The following is a 17,909-nucleotide window of genomic DNA, read 5'->3' as shown; positions in this document are numbered from 1 at the left end:
AACTCACTTTTCTCTTTTGAGTGATCACAGAGTGGTGTAAGGCAGATGATAATTTCAGCAGGCTTATGGTGTGCTTATACCTTTATTCTAGAAAGTATTCTTTTAAAAAAAATTTTTTTTCTTTATTGATTTTTAGAGAGAGGAAGGAAGAGGGAGAGAGAGATAGAAACATCAATGAGAGAGAACATCGATTGGCCGCCTCCTGCATGCACCCTACTGGGGATTGGGCCTCAGCCTGGACATGTGCCCTGACTGGGAATCGAACTGGTGACCTCCTGGTGCAAGGGTTGACACTCAACCACTGAGACACACTGGCCCAGCTAGAAAGAATTTTTTAATATTCTTTAATACATTTTTATGAAGGAATATAGTAGAAAAATAAAATAATCCATTTCCTGTGCTTACTCTGAAACTATCAATAGATGTAGTTAGGACTTGGAATCCATACACAAAATGCATTGCTATTCAGAAAAAACTGAGTGAGAGATTTTTTTGGCAATAATTCTTGTCATCTATTAAAAATAAGGACCTTAAAAATGTCTAGTCTATGAAACTGAGCAGGCACTGGTAAAGTAAACATGTCACCTAAAATAACTGGTAGTCAATGTCCCAAACTACATTCTCACCTTTTGAAATATGTATATAAACACCAGCCTCAAAAGCTTGCTTAGTGCTCAGTTTGGTTTCTTTGACTGTCAGATGCAATAAGTATGAATTACTGGATAGCACTTGAGTACAATAAATAGCATATTTCTTTATATTTTTGAAATCAATTTAAATTATTTCTGTCCTCTAGCCCTGAAGATTGGTTAGAAGGCCCGTCTCAGTCATTCTTTGGGTGTCCTCTCCATCTTTTGGGTCATACAATGGCCTGGAGGCATTAGGTATCCTCAAAGAAGGCTCTCAGCCGGACTCGTTTATGACCACACAGATGATGATGTGTGAAGCCAGGGCTTCACTCACCTTCTCCCTGTGCACCAGTCATATTCTTCCAGGCCAGCGACTTCCACGGATGGTCCCGTCTCCTCTGTGCCAAGCTAGGCTATGGACGAGAAGGCCAAGGCCCCACTGTGGACATTCAAGGCCCCACCTTGGACACAGTGATTTTAAGACACCCAGGTCTCCATCCATACTTGCAACCCTCTCTTTTTCTGGGCCCTAGAAAGCAATTATTTTTTTTAACATCGGGCACACCCCTCTTTAAACACTCAGATCCCTTTGTCTCTCAGACAGCTTAGAATATATGCATTGTTCATTCTCTCCCGAGGGTACAGAAAACCAGATTTTGAGGCTTAGCTCTCAGTATGAAATGTAATGGAAACACCTCTCATTTTCTGAAGTGAATCTATAGGAAAGTAAAACCACTAATTAATTTCTCAGTAGCCTCTTCTGCTATATAAAGTGTCATGTGACACAGACACCAAGGAATTTTACCTGTCTGCCAACAAAAGGATGACATGTCAGGTTTTCTTACTTACTTTCAGCCTTTAGAGAAGCTGCTTCTCTTGTGTAGGGTTTCCTGCTACGTGACTTTCTTCACATTTCTGTTGAGCACACACTAGTTTATGACTTTGAGTGTAAATCCATCCAAGATTTTCAAGAGAATTTTGGTCACCTTGATGCATTATGAATTGCCAAGTTGAGATTAAAGGGCACCAGCTAAGCCTTGGCAATTCCTTTTGGAGACAGCCATTCTTATTGTTAGTGATACTGACCGAAGAAACGATCTGTGAGTTCTGAGTGCCATTCTCAAAACTAAAAGATGTGGAGGTTTTTGGAAGCCAGGGGTCCTCAGCCATTTGTGTGTGATTACTGCTCTATGCTACCTGTTGAGACCACTTAACTGAGAAGCAGGAGAGTGGGGTTAATGGCCTACTCATGAATTCTCTCTGTAATTATAGCTTGATTAGTGCAAAGTGCTAATCATTGGCATCTTTATTTTGCTTTTCAGTCAACAGAGCAGATGAAATCTCAGTACCTGGACCTTTCCTTTTCAGTTAGTAAATCTAATAGGGCAAGAATGCTGATGGGCAGAAGAGGAAAGAACTAACTCCAGCCTATACATGAACATTGTAGTGGATCTTTCTTAACACAAAAGCGAGGCTATTTTTAGTCAAGATAACTCTGAAAGAAAGATGTTCGTACATTTGATTAATCCTGATGATTTAATCTTTAAGAATGTTACTTTTAAAAAAGTGTTATGTGTCATCCAGAGACTAGGATGTGGAATGTGTTATACCTAGAGATTCACAGAATCTTGACTTCCCATCTTATCTTTCTCTCTGATCCCAGTAAGATTCTGTTTAAAGTCCCAGCTTCTGATGTGGTTGAAATTGAAATGCTCTCTCCTCCACCACTGGGTATTAGTAATGCTCACATTCTGTGAACCTCCCTCAGGGGCGGTAAGCATGTCTTAACACCATGCATCAGCTCCCTTAAACTACTTCTCTTCTGGAGGCCTAGAGTTCCACTCTGTTTCCTGTTTTTAGAAGCTGTGGAAAGCCGCTGGCCATCAGTCCAAACTCCATAATCTTCCATGTATCTCAAGTGTTATCAAGTCATACATTTGCTTCCTTTCTTCTGGCGAAGTCATTCCACATCCTTTAACCATTACTCATACGTCTTTCTTCCTTAAGCCATCTCTCTGGCTCTTCTATGTGCTTCCTTTATTCGATAACACATTTTGTTTGCCGTAGTAACTCCAAACCTATGGCCAGCTACTTGAAATTTTACTACCAGTAGATGAGCTTTTCTGACTTGCTCTTACCAAATCTGCCCTTGCGCCATGCTCCCCGCTGTCCCAGTCTGTTGTCTGCCTCTGCGCCTGAGGCAGAACTAATGTCAGTGTGTGACAGTGGAAAACAAGGGGAAGGAGTTAGGAGGTCTGGGTTTCCGTCTTGGTATTCTCTGTGGCAGGGATGCTTGGGAAATAACTTTTATCAAGCAAAAGCAAACTTTAATTCTCACAGCAGGGGTATGAGGTTGAACCACCAGCCCCGTTTTATTGTAGGAAACATCAGTGTAGTTAAACAAACAAACAAACCAAAGCAAAAAAACACCCTGAGTTTTGCTTTAACTTTGTTTTAGAATCTGCGTTATTTTCTCTATACCTATTGTCTCTTATGATATATTTTTGAGAAAGCACACAGACTTCTGTAGAATTATGCAACATAATAAAGTAGTTCTGTGAAACTAGTTAAAATATTTCCATTCCAGATTTCAAGCTCCATGAGGGTTGGGGTGCCGCTATATGCCTACACTGACAACACATACAGTTGAATGAATAAAACATAAAAACACAGATGCTTGGTAAGAGGAAGATGCAAGTGAGGCCCATCACAGATGGAATCCCTTCAGCCCCATGGTTTCCAACTCTGGCTTCACACTAGAAGCACCTGCAAAGCCTCAAAACTTACCATTGCTGAGCCCCATGCCAAGGGATTCTGATTTAATTGGCCTGGGGTGGGGCTATAAACTCAATCTAACCCTCAGCCAGGATGAGAAGCACTGAATCCTAATTTCAGTGCTTTTGACATTTAGTTTGCATATGAGCCAGCTGAAGCTCTCACCAATGTAGATTCTCATCCAGTGGTCGAGGGTTGGACCTGAGATTTTCATCTTTAATAAATGCCAGGTGATGTTGAAGCTCGTGGCCTGTGACGCACACAGACCAAGAAAGCTTGAAGTGTCATCCTCTTTGGCTGTTAACGGCACCTCTTTTTTAAAAACTCTTTAATAGAAATAATTTATATTTTCTCTCATTCACTCTCTTTTGGCGGTGTCTGCATGGCAATGAAGTGTGCAAATTGTGGTCAAGCCATAGTTAAGTTAATAATTGTGGATGAAACATCTAAATGATTTCGGCTCTGGTAGGCTTCCGTTTCCCCAGGAATTGAATTAATCTCATGGTTTTCTAACACTCATCTGCAAAGTCTTATCTAACCTAAAATTGCTTTCTTATTTGCAGTCATCCTCTGCCCACCAACCTGATTGTTCAATATAGGAAGCAGTGGTATAAGACAACTGTCTTTAAACTCTTAGGGACTGGAAAATCTTCTTGCTTTAGCATTTGATACTATGGATTCTCTTGATCCAAGTGTTGGGAGGCAGCTCACATGATGGAGCAAAGGAGCTTCGTCTGCCTCACAATCTGACCTTACGAAGTTCTAGAGCTGTTTGCAGCTTTTGTAGATCTCAGAATAGCATCGACCCTTCGGATTTAGCAGTTTCTAAGTGACATTCAATATAAAGAACTTTATTTCTAGATTAAATCTAAATAGATCTATGCAAAATATTTGCATAGCTAATATTTACAGTTTTAAATACAAAACAGAGGCATTTTTCATAACTTGCAGACAGTCGGTATTAAGGCCAATGTTACTTCAAGTGATATATGCTTATGGTAACTCATGACTGAAATTACATAGAGAAATCAGGAGATCCCTTTTAGGGGGAGGCATGCTGGCTGAAGGTGAAGAAGGTACAGATGCACACGTTTTACTCAGCGTCTGATATCACTTCTTCTAAAGTGTTAGCTCCCTTCCAGCCCCAAAAGCCACCCTTTTATCTCTGTCTTCCTCTAAACCCAGCCTGCACTTTATCTCCCACTGAGCTTCTGACACTGATCACTCTTCTCATCTTTGAATCATCTATAAATATTCATAGGCAGTAAGAAATGGTCCAGGAAGCTGGCTCTCTAGTTGAATAGCTGATGCTGTTGGATATGTAGTAAATCATTCCCACCCCTGAGCATGGAGTGTGGATTCGGTGAAGACAGGGAATAATGGCAGAATGAAAAGAACAAAAGCTAGTATCAGACCCCAGGTCTCAGCTCACTGCTCCCCCCATCACAATACCGCCTGTGATCTGGGTGATGTCCCCCAGCTCACTGGTCTAAGGATGACGTCTGCTGGGGCGGGCACAGGGCTGGCAGTGAGCCAGTGAGTCCCTGTCAGGGGAACCCACTCTGCCCTTCTGAAGCTCTGCCTCTTGTCTGAGGTTTACGAGAAAAGGCATTTCAAGAGTCCTCAATTATCAGCTCATTGAGTCTTGCTCAAACATCCTATAGAAGGATGACGTCATAACTCTTAGTGTCCAGACAACATAATAAGTGGTTATTTCCTAATAACTTAGCGGCCATCTGAAAAAACAGTACACCTTTACTGAAAGGAAATTTAGTATTTATATTTCCTCCCTAAGAAAGCGTGATGGATTACTCAAGGAGTTACTGCATAACTTCTCAAATCTTAGAATGAGATGAGAAATTGTCATCTTTATTTCCTGTTATCATTGATTGGCTGAGTGAAGTGGAAGAACACAGCAGCCTTCAGTAATCCAGAATCATGGAAATATGAACCCCCTGGAGGAATTGTAGCACCTAATATTGAAGCTGAACTACCTGGAGATAGTAGTTCCCATGGTGTCTGACAGATGTAGCTACACTTTCCTTGGGTTTTAAAATACCCATGGGTCTCCTATTCCCTGCGTCGTCCAGTGCTCTTCTGTGCAGTTTGGGCACCGTGGCTGTAGCCAAATATTTCGACACTGAACTCAGAGGGAGTAAAGCACCCTAACTGAATATTGTTTGAAGACTGAATGCCATGGACACATTACAGATAAAGATGAGAGAGATTGCGCTTCAGCTAAGTATTGCAATAAAATGAGTCACACTCTTTTGCAGGTGGAGGGTCTTGCCTTCTATTTGTAAAAAGAAACAAAACACCGCATTTGTAAAGTAAAATAAAGTGACATGCAATAAAATGTGTGCATAGCCACAGTGCAAGAACTGTTTTTTATTTTTTATGTGTATTTTTTTATTTTACATTTTTCCATCACCATTAATCCCCCCTATACCTTCCTCCACCTCCACCCACACTCCTCCCCTTGCCCCCCTCCCCAACCTCACAATCACCACACTGTTGTCTGGGTCCATGAGTTCTTTCTTTCTTTTTTACTCAATCCCTCCACCCCCCAGCCCCTCTCCTCACAGCTGTCAGCCAGCTCTCTCTCTATCCATGAGTCTGTCACTATTTACTTATTAGTTCATGTTCATTAGATTTCACATGTAAGTGAAATCATGTGGTATGTGTTTTTCTCTGACTGGCTTATTTCACTTAGCATAATGTTCTCCAGGTCCATCTATGCTGCTGGAAAGGGTAAACTTGTCTTCTTTTTTATGACTGAGTAGTATTCCATTGTGTGAAAGTACCATAGCTATTTTATCCACTCATCTACTGAGGGGTATCCTGGCCGCTTTCAAATCTTGGCTATTGCAAATAATGCTGCAATGAACATAGGGGTGCATATATTATTTTGAATTAGTGTTTCAGATTTCTTTGGATAAGTTCCCAGAAATGGAATCACTGGGTCATAAGGCAGTTCCATTTTTGACTTTTTGAGGTAACTCCATACTGCTTCCCACAGTGCCAGCACTTGCTGTTGGTTGATTTATTGATAATAGCCATTCTGACGGGTGTGAGGCGATATCTCATTGTGGAGGCGAAATCTCATTGTGGTTTTAATTTGCATTTCTCTGATGATTAGTGATATTGAGCATCTTTTCGTGTATATTGGCTATCTGTATGTCCTCTTTGGAGAAGTGTCTATTCAGGTCCTTTGCCCACTTTTTAATTGAATTGTTTGGGTTTTTTTGGTGTTGAGTTTTATAAGTTCTTTATAAATTTTGGATATTAACCCCTTATCAGATATATTAACAATATTTTCTCCCATTCAGTTGGTTGTCTCTTTATTTTGTTGATTGTTTCTTTTGCTGTGAAAAAAACTTTTTAGTTTGTTGTAGTCCCATTTGCTTATTTTTTTCTTTTGTTTCTCTTGCCCAAGGAGATATGTCAGAAAAAAAATTGCTGTGAGAAATGTCCGCAAATTTACTGCCTATGTTTTCTTCTAGGATTCTTATGGTTTTAAGTCTAACTTTTGTCTTTACTCCATTTTGAGTTAATTTTTGTGTGTGGTGTAAGAAGGTGGTCTATTTTCATTTCTTTTGCACATATCTGTCCAATTTTCCCAGCACGATTTATTGAATAGACTATCTTTAGCCCAAAAATGTACATACTACCCAAAGCAATCTACAGATTCAACTCAATTTGTGTCAAGGTACCAATGGTGTATTTCACAGAACTAGAACAAATATTCCAAAAATTTATGTGGATCCATAGAAGACCCTGTATAGCAACGGTGATCTTGAGAAAGAAGAACAAAGTTGGAGGAATCATGTTACTTGCTATCAAACTATACTGCAAGGCCATAATAATCAAAACAGCTTCATACTGGTATAAAACCAGACATATAGACCAATAGAACAGAATAAAGAGCCCAGAATAAATCCACACCTTTATAGTCAGTTAATCTTTGGCAAAGGAGACAAAAACAGTTGTTTTTTAGAGACAGAATACATGTTATCACATCATGCTCGCAGAATGTCCTAAAGTAAAACCATGATTTCTTCTCTTACATAGATAGCTTTCTGGAGAATTAACTGCTCCCTTCACTCAACAAGAGTTTATTTAACAAATGCTATGTGCCAGGCTCAGTCCTGAGCACCTGGGATGCATCAGTGAACAAAACAGATCAAGATCCTTGTCTTTGTGGAACTTACATTCTATCGCTCTGTTTTCAATGAATAGAAGAATGTAGAGAAAGCAGCATAGCCTTTGAGTTTTTTATATGTGTGTGTCTCTCTCTGTGTATGTATAAAAATTTATGGGAAAGACAGGGAAAATGATGAAACCCATGTGGCAAAATGTTAATAATCAGAGAACCTGAGGGAAGGTCTATAGAAATTCCTTGCACTATTCTTGCATCTGTTCTGTAAATTTCTTCAGATTTAAAAAAAGTAAATAAATAAGCAAAACCAGAACACAATAAAAAGTAAACTATTGAAAATTTTCTTGTTTAAAAAAATTGTGAGAAAGTTAAAAAAGGACTTTATCTCCCTAAAATTCTATATAATGGCCTATTTTCAAAGATTAAAATTCTGCCGAAAAAAAGGCATACTTATGATGTTTAGAATCTAATCAGTGACTGAAACTAGTGGGAATTATTCTATATTAATGAAAATCAATGATCTATGAATACTATATTAATAAAGACTGATGATATATGAATTTAGCATGAATGAGGAAGCAATTCCCGTTAATGCATTGATTATACTTAGAATGTTGATACAAAATTGAGTTGGAATAATGTTTCTCTTAGGTCATTCTCATCTTTGTTTACTCTCTGGAAGTGTTTAATGGCACATATTTTGGAACATGGGATATTTCATTTAATTTTCTTTCCTCGTAGCCTTAGATAGCAGAATTCACTTCCAAGCATATCATGTGAGAAGGAAGAGAGATTCTTTACTTTATAGATTAATTAGAGCCATTTTTGGATCTGCTCTACGCTGGAGAAATGGCTTATCCCTGTATCTTTTGAAAAAGTTGGAGATATATAATAAGCTCTTTAACATCATATTTTGACTAAGCCAGCATTCTTCTAACCCTTTTCTCCTCAAATCAACAATAAATTAATAAATAAATTACTGCAAATAAAATCTTCTGAGATTTAATTTAAGACATAGTTGTGGCACCACAAGTCCCCTAGGCAGTGTTTTCTAGACTTTGTACTAAAATAAGTTAGCATGAAATGTAGCCTATATGTAAGTGATAAAATAAAAATGTTTTTCCTCTGCACCAAAGAGTATATATATATCCATGAGTAGAAAGCAAATTACCCAGAATCCACAACTTAGAAATAATTGTTGCTAAGATTTTCATTTACAGCCTTCTAGTCTTTATGTATAGTTTTATGTGTGTATATAATTTACTATTAAGTAATTTGGTTTATACCCTCCATATAAACCATATCTTTTAGTTTACATTATATCTTGAACACTCTTTTAAAAAAACAAACATGTTTTTGATTGCTGCCTGTTATTTCAGAGTGTAGATATGCACAGTTTATTTAATCTATCCATTTATCAACACCTAATTTATTTTGAATCCTTTAAAGTAAGTTTAATGAAACCATTAAAGATTTAAAATTCACCTTTCATAAGTTATTATTAAAACATGAAGATCCCCTGAGTTGATATTAACTGAAATACACTACTGATTTTTTTATTTTATTCATTACATGATTGTTGAATATCTACCATCTACACAGGCAGCACTATCCTCTGTGAGAGACACAGAGAAAATCTGTTTTGAGCTCAGACTTTGCACAGTATGCGTTGAGCTGAGCATTTTCCTGCAGGAGAGGCTGGCCTGTTTGGAGACTGAGCTGTGAATCCACACTGGCAGCTGTCTCCTCCGACCAGCACTGACTGACCCAGTCAAATTGAACTCTTAACAGCATTTGCAGAAAAAACAGTGATACTTGCGGAAGAATTCCTACTGTCGTCGTTATTTTGATTTAGGGTTGGAAAAAAGAAAGAAAAAAAAAAGGCAGTTTATCATAGGGACTAGAAATCATAAAAATTGTTTTAGAGACAATGCTTATTTCCAAACAGTAGCCATGGAGAACAGGTGTTGGAGCCCAGGAAATGTGTGCTGACTCTCTAATTTTACAATATGTTCATTTGGCCTATTGCTCCTTCGGCATCATAAGAAACTAGTTGCATTGAAATATGATACCGGTCTTCAAGTCCCAAGATCTGGTCTTTGCAGTTTCCTTTATTGCTTTTTATTAGGGGGCCTTGTGCCGATTGATTTATCTTCCTGAACTTCAAGTTGCCCCATTGGTCAATGGGATTTGGGGGAACTTAAGAAAACATATGGAATAGACATAATATACTACTTTCAGAATATTACATAACTCAGAATCTACACTTTGGCATGTTGCCCTTCCACAGGTTAGCCTTCACTCCCCCATAACCTGGTTACTTATGGACAAGACTGCCTTAGGTGAGAAATGCACATCCTTTAAAATGAGTAAATTCTTTTAACTATTTCAAAAACTCCCAAATCCTTTTTGAGAATGAACGAATGTTTGCTATCCTAAAGCCTAGAAAGCATGAGAGAGAGAGAAGGGATGTTTGTGAAAGCCCCATGTGCAGGGGTTGAAGGACACTCTGTGTCACTGGTGCAGAAGAGAAGCAGGTGAGAATCCCATTGCCTGCTGACTGTGTTACTAATCTGGCTAAGGACACCCACTTGGTGATCTGACACGTGAAGCTTTGAAATCTATTGGTGGATCCTCTCTTCTTGGTTGAAATTGCACCTGCTCTAGGCTCTTGAACAAATGATTGCCAAACATTTACTAATTCCTGTTTCTCCATTGTGATGTTAAATCAGTCTGACCCAGAAGCTAGGGTGATCAACTCATTCTAGTTTGACTTGTTTTAGCACTTGCAAGACCCATGTCCTGGGAACCCTCTTGGTCCTGGGCAAACTAGGATGGTTGGTACCAGGCTAGAAGCTTAGAGTGAGGATTTGGATGCCATGATAAACAAATCAGAGTAGAGGGCTTCCTGCTTGAAAGTAAAATTTCTAGAATGATGCGCATAGTTGCACTCTCTGAAATGTACAGAAAGAGGCCACTCAGCAAATGAACAAAAGTTTGAAAGAATACTGACATTCAGAATACACTGTTGAATCTACACTTTGACATGTTGCCCTTCCACAGGTTAGCCTTCACTCCCTCATAACCTGGTTACTTATTTGCTAGTATTTGCATTGGATAGTACAACACCTACCTACTCAAGTGCTAAATGACCCAATTTAGAAGAATCAAGAAAAATCTGGTTACCAGTGTACTTCACTCACTTCACATGAGAAGAGCATTCATTCATTCATTCACTCATTCATTCAACAAAAGGTGTGGAATACTCACTTTGTGTGTGCCACCATGCCAGGTGCTGGCCTCATGGAATGTGGTTGTGTACAATGTTTCATTACAGAGTAAGGAAGTGTTCTGAGAGAGGCACACACAGGGTGCCTTGGAAATATTTTTGTCATTAGATCAACTGTGGTTATTTTTTCAGGAAGAAACAACTATAGAACAGCGATACGTATTATTTTAGACCATTATTCAAGATAGCTATAGATAGCTGTTGAGAACTGGCTTCTTGACAAACATGTAAAACACTAAAAGTGATATTGAAAATTATTCCAATTTCAGGTGATTTTTAGAAATGAAGTCTTGGAGATTGATTTGTTTCAAATGTCTCAAGCATTAAAACAAGTTGAGTTTATTTTAGTTACTATGAACTGACTACAGATCTGTGATCTTTTGTTCACTATATTGGGGGCCAAATAAATTTTGAAAATAAAAAAAAAATTTAGGATTTTTGATATATAATAAAGTACATGTGTACAACATATTATGTTTCTGTGATCTGAGATCAGAGATATTAATAACTCCACTAAAATATGTATGTATGTTTACACTAAGCGATGTATATATATGTAGACTATAAATAGCCTTGTGTGAATTCAGGTTAGGTTTTCATGACAAATGAATCACAAAGAAAATGTTGAGTTTCAGAGACTTTATAAAAATTTTCTGAATTAAAATAAGGGATTGTGGACATATACTAGAGGAGATAGCAAACACAAAAGTGTTAAATATCAAAGTATTAGTATTATGATCTAATTGTTCTTACACATGAACATACACAACTAAAATTGCAAGGTGGTTGTCAAGGCCTCAGGGCCTCACAGAGCCAATGGGATGGAAGAACACCAGCAGGACAGGTGTTTACTGCTTTGTGGAGAGGGATGGTACGCAGCGGCAGCCCAGGCTGGTGATGTGGTCATCAGAAGTGGGGGTACAGCATCTCAGCAGCTCAATGTGTATTTGAGTTTCTGTGTGTGGAGAGGGATGAAATTGCTATTTAACTTTTATCATATTTTTGTAACTATTTTTATTGTTGACACTATTATAGATGTCCCTATTTTCACCCTCTACTTTTGCCCACCTCCACCCTGACCCCACCCCCTTCCCTCTGGCCATCACCACACTGTTGCATTGTTCATGGGTTATGCATATATGTTTTTTGGCTAATCTCTTCACCTTCTTTATCCAGTCCCCCCAACCCCACTCACAACCCCCTCTTCTCTGACAGCTGTCAGCCTGTTCCATGCAGTCTGTTCCATGTATTTATGCCTCTGGTTATATTTTGTCCATCAGATTCCACATATAAGTGAGATCATGTGGTACTTGTCTTTCTCTGACTAGCTTATTTCACTTAGCATAGTAGTCTCCACGTCCACCCATTCATGCATAATATCAGCTACTGTTTTGAAGAACCTTTTATATTTTGATGAAATGGTAAAACTGATGGGGTTTTAAGAAAATACCAAGTAATTATTTTTCCTTTCTGTCTCGTGGATAAAGATGTGAATTTTGGTTATCGCTTACAAAATTTTTTGTTCCTTGCCATGGAATATAATATGAGACTTTCTTTTATGTAAAGATCCAAGAAGACTATTTTACAATCATTTTAACATAAAATCTGGCAATATTTAAAACAGTGGTCCACAGCATTGACTGTATGTTAGAAAGATGGGTGAAGGTGGTGGGGTGGGGGAGGTGTTAAAAGCATCCTGATGCTTGGCTCCTACTCCAAGGTTCTAATAAAATGAGTCTGGGAACAACCTGGGCATAGAGATTTTTAAAGCTCTTGGTGAGTCTAATGTTCATCCAAGTTTAGAACTACTGGTTTTAACAAATTTACTCTTGGTTTTAAGTTCTACATGGGAGAAGGGAAGTCAATATTTAGCTAAATGTATTTGCAATTAGAATGAAAACATAAAGCATGAAATAAAAATAAAAATTAACTATGCATCAACCAATTGTTTTTTTTATCTTCACCTGAGAACATTTTTTTCCATTTCTTGTTCAGATAGAGTGGGAGGAAGAGAGAGAGAGAGAAAGAGAGAGAGAGAGAGAGAGCAACATTGATGTGAAAGGGACACATTGAGTGGTTGCCACCTGCATGACCCAACCAGGGCCAGGGACAAACTGCAACTGAGATACATGCCCTTAGCGGGAACTGAACCCAGGTCTGTCTGGACTGCAGGCCGATGCTCTAACCGCTGAGCCAAACCGGCCAGAGCATAATGGGTTTTGTTAAAAACATGTTGTAAACCAAAGGATAATCTTTTTCTCACTTTGTATTCATTTTATTAGAATAATACACTTTTGCCAAAGAAATGTGATCCAAATACACATACAAATTTAGAAAAATAACCTGGAAAATACTCTCCTTCTTCACAATCTTATTTGACATCCAGTCAAAGCCATAAAGAGAGAGAGCTTCTATAATCTATTCTATCCCCCATACTGTGGGTTTTAAAGATATGGTGACCTTGATTATTAACCTTGTGCAAACCAGAGACATCAGAGATGTTGCCAAAGGTTATGCAGCTCAGTGGTGAAGGAGTCCAACCCAACCTTGATTTCGGAATTTGAGTCTAAGCTGATTTCACTCCCTTCATATTATTTAGTTTGCCTTTTTATGAAATATAAACTGGGTTGAGATTGGTAAAGACAGTTGGAAACAAAGCATAAGAAACTCAAGTTCAGCCTATACAGAAGATATAATTATCAAAGAGGAGAAGCTACAATACAGATGCAGCATCAAACTACCTTCTTAAATGCAAGATAAGATTACTATCTTATTTGACAAATATTCTACTGTGCATCAGTCCTGCTAGAATGTGGTGTCTAAAGTATCAATTGATAAATTTGACTCTGAAATTTTTTGTAGGCCCAGTTTAGAGAAAAATAAATTATGCTTCAAGAGTCAACATTCATTCAGATTGCAAACATTTGATGCTTTCCATTGACATCAAAAACAACAGGCAGCTATGAATCCTCAGAAATTGATAAGGATGAAGGAAAATTTGGAAGCAAAATCCAATTTCTTTCAGAAAAGTAGATAGAAGTCCTTTCACGTGCAGGTCAACTGCATATTTGCAGCTTTTTATTAGCATTTCTGAGTCCCAGCAGAATGATACTGGGTGGCTGCTAGGATGGTTCCACCCAGGTTATCTGATGAAATCTCTGGATGGAGAGGGAAAGACTTCTCAAGATATTATTATTATACTACAGGTATTTCTTGAATTAAAATGTCATTCAGCAATTACTTATGTCTATATCAGTTATTTAATCTAAAAAATACAAATTTACGTAAAGGTTGTTTGAAAGCTTAGAGGGTTAGTTAAGTAGTTGCTTAATTTGCTATTGAGCTCCCATATCTCAGTTTTTCCTTGGAATGACCCTAATTTCCACGATTTTGCCATCTGCCCTCCACATGGCAGAGGGAAAGAACAAACAGGAAGTACTACTGTATGACATTATGATGGATGGGCTATGTGAGAATTTACATTTATTTTTATTCCTCAAAATACACGGATCAGAATTTGTTCCCTTAATTAAATTAAATCCTATATAAAATACAAAGATGACTGAGGTCTAGAAAAAAAATCCCTTTGCCTAATAAGAAGTATGAAAATAGAATTAGGGGTAGCAAAAGGAACACTGGTCTTGGAAACTAAAGATGTGGTTTGTAGTCTTACCTTCAGTAAATCATTTGGCATCTCTGAAGTCCATTGTCTGGGAAATGGGACGACAAGCCGAGTCATAGTTATTATGAGGATGAAAGCAACTTGGATGTTATTTTTTACTTTCTGTTAGTAAACTTCAAGTCGGGTTCTTTTTTTTTCTGGACCAAAAATAACTATAAACTCACAATGGAATGTGTCAAGTTAATAGCTGGGACTGTGTAATCTCAAAATAGTGATACATGCCTTTCAGCTTAGAGAAGCAATATATGCTCTATAGTGTTTGTCTTTCGGTCCTTTTATTTTTTTTCTTTAATGTACTTTCAATGTCAATTTTAGCAGGTATAGGCTGAAAATAACCTGTCCTAATAAACAGAAGTAACTGACAGTAAAATTAAAATGATTTGTCAATTGGTACAATCCATGTCACTGAAAGATTTGCTATTACTTGGGCAAATCCTTTATTTATTGGTAATTTTTATTTATGGTGCACAATGTCTCGTTCATTCAATAACTCATTCAGAATATTTCAAGTCAAGATTGTTCAATGTTTACTTCAGGGTTTGTCTTCAACTTGATTAACAGACCACTCCTTATCTCCAAGAGTTGATTTGGAAAAATCTTTCTTTCTTTATAAGGAGTGGTCTCCTGGACCAACAGAGGAAACATAACAAAGTGAGAACCCTGATCTCAATAAATTAGTCATTTTCAGTTTTGTCCCAACTTCAAAAACAAAGCCTGGTGAAGGTTATTTTTCTGCTCTCAATAAACTCTTGGATTTTTGAGCTTTTCAATGAACATGAGATTCTTCCACCTTTAGAGACAGAGGATAAGTGTACTAACCTGGATTGTACTTCTCTCTGGTTGTTTGCCTCCACAGCAACCCCCCTGAGCTCACTTAAGCCTCCGAGGGTGGACACTGCTCCGGTGGTGGCATCTCCCTATCAAAGAAGAGATTCAGACAGATACTGCGGGCTCTGTGCAGCCTGGTTTAATAATCCTCTGATGGCCCAGCAACATTATGATGGCAAGAAACACAAAAAGAATGCGGCAAGAGTTGCTTTATTAGAACAACTTGGGACAACTCTGGATATGGGGGAACTAAGAGGTAAGAGAAACTGCTCATTTCAGCCCCACAACTGGGCTTTCAGAGAAAGGCTTATGTTTTTACAAATTGGCATGATTATTCTGATTAGTTAGGCTCATCCAAAAGGAATAGAAGAACCTTTTAGAAGGCCGGTGTAGCTCAGTGGATCGAGCATTGTCCAATGGACTCAGAGATCCTAGTTTGATTCTTGATCAGGGTACATGCCCGGGTTGCGGGTTTAATCCCCCAGAAGGGAGAATGCAGGAGGCAACCGATCGGTGTTTCTCTCTCACATTGATGTTTCTCTTTATATAAAATCAATAAAAACATTTTTTTTTTAAGAAATAGAAGAAAAAGGAAATGAGCAGAAAACTAGCTTAATTTTTGTAATCTCCTTTCTTTCAAACAGTTTATTTCCATATTTTTATTGACTATTTTTCAAAGCAAAGCCACCCATCCATAAACCATAAGTTTCCTTCTGCTTTCTCTTTCAACACCTTCTCTAATGAATGCTTTTGTACATGAGCAGTATGAATGAAGATGCTGAAAAGGCCAACATTATCTTATTTTAAATGTTTGTGCTATTATGAATTTTCCCAAACAGGGCAATACATTGACTCTATTTGATGGCTTCCAGCAAGCCCAAGTCCCTTTAGTAGAAATAACTTGGAAGTTGAGGCACAGTGGTGCTGTATGCCATGATGTAGTCAATACCTGGCTGTCCCATTCCATTTTGACGGGTATTTTCTTTTTTTTTCATCCTTGAGGATATATTTCCCATTGATTTTTAGAGAGAGTGGAAGAAGGTGGGGGGACCATCAATGTGAAAGAGACACGAGGATTGATTGCCTCCCACATGCACCCTCACCAGGGCCAGGGATTGAATATGCAACCCAGGCATGTGCCCTTTATCGGGAATTGGACCCGAGACCCTTCTGTGCACAGACCAGCACTCTGACCACTGAGCCATGCTGGCCAGGGTGTTGACAGGTGTTTCCTTGATCGATGGGAACTGTGTAGCATTCAAAGTTTGCATGACATTTCACAGAAGCTGCTGAGCAGAATCCTGGAAACTGTAGGGTAAGGACCAGTCTGTGGATTTCTTAGAAAGCAACATATCAATTTGTGAGACGTTATGGAACATAACCATTTAAACATTTTTTGATCACCTAAACATTTTTGATCAACTTGATGTTGGTGGTGGAGAACAAAATAACACATGTATTTTTCTGAGAAAAATTATTTTCTCAGAAAAATAATTCTGTGAAGGGTGCTATTGACAGTCAGAATATATCAGATGTTGTATGGGTGAGATAAGCTTTTAGGGACTGGCTAGGGAATCATTGTTGAGAATGGCTGTAATAACAAATCTTATAAATCAATTTTGCAAATCCAACCTAGATTGAAACTGGGTTCTGTGTGTAGAGCCTGCACTTCTTAATATCGCAACTGGGCTATGAGCCTTCAAGAAGGATAATGGTAGTCAAGAAATAGTCTGTTACAATTCTAGACCAAATTAATGGAACAGATGATCACGCTGTCTGAGCTGAAAGGGGGTCAGGGCACTTCTGAGGATATTGGTGAGGAAGACTTCACAACGGAAAGGGACTTGAGTTGCAACTAGAAAAGTGCGTAGCATTTCAGCCGGTGAGCAGAATTATATATGTACAGGCAAAGAGGCAGGAGAATAAAGCTGTTAGCTGGCAAATAAACACGTTATTCTGAAAGAAACTTCTGATGCAGCATATATTGAAGATCAGAAGTCCATTAATACATCTGTAGAGCTTGAGTAGAAACTGATTACTACAAGATAAGAGATTGAAAATGACAAATAAGAGCAAACATTAAAAACACTTTGCTTTTGTGTATGTTTTCTAGCTATAGAAAAACAACATGGGCTTAATATTTTTCTATGTTGAATAATCTCATTGCAGAAACGTTTGAATTGTTGCTATTATTGCTTTTTGTCAGGGGATTTCTTATGATCTAAGTTTATGTCTTGGGAGAGAAAATACAGAAAGAGTCTCCCGATAGATGGAGGCCTACCCACAACTCACTGTTACTGGGAGAAAAGTTGGTCAGCGACTCCTCCATGGCAGGACACTGAAAGAGAAAAATAGGGCTTTATGTATGTTTTGTGCCAGATATTATGACTTAGACAAGAATTATGCCTATAGCACATTCTTCTTGTCAATTTTGAATGATCAGTGATGCATCTTTTATGTACACTACATCTTAATGACGCGGGAATTTGAATTCTGTAACCTTTGTGCAGCTTGTCTTTTATACAGAAGACAAAAAGAGCTGCTCTT

At 38.2% G+C, this 17,909-nt stretch overlaps 1 protein-coding gene across 1 annotated transcript in view; it reads left to right on the top strand.

Annotated features, from left to right (window-relative positions):
• Positions 1–17,909, top strand: part of ZMAT4 (zinc finger matrin-type 4) — a 321,685-nt gene that overhangs the window by 215,335 nt on the left and 88,441 nt on the right. The window contains exon 5 of the mRNA XM_036249781.1: positions 15,391–15,618. Coding sequence (XP_036105674.1) covers positions 15,391–15,618 — 228 coding nt within the window. The remainder of the gene's footprint in view (positions 1–15,390; positions 15,619–17,909) is intronic.

This window comes from Molossus molossus, unplaced genomic scaffold, assembly GCF_014108415.1.
Source record: "Molossus molossus isolate mMolMol1 unplaced genomic scaffold, mMolMol1.p scaffold_m16_p_9, whole genome shotgun sequence".
NCBI lineage: Eukaryota > Metazoa > Chordata > Mammalia > Chiroptera > Molossidae > Molossus > Molossus molossus.
Note: the sequence above shows the minus strand (reverse complement) of the source record. Positions and strands in the feature narration are given on the sequence as shown.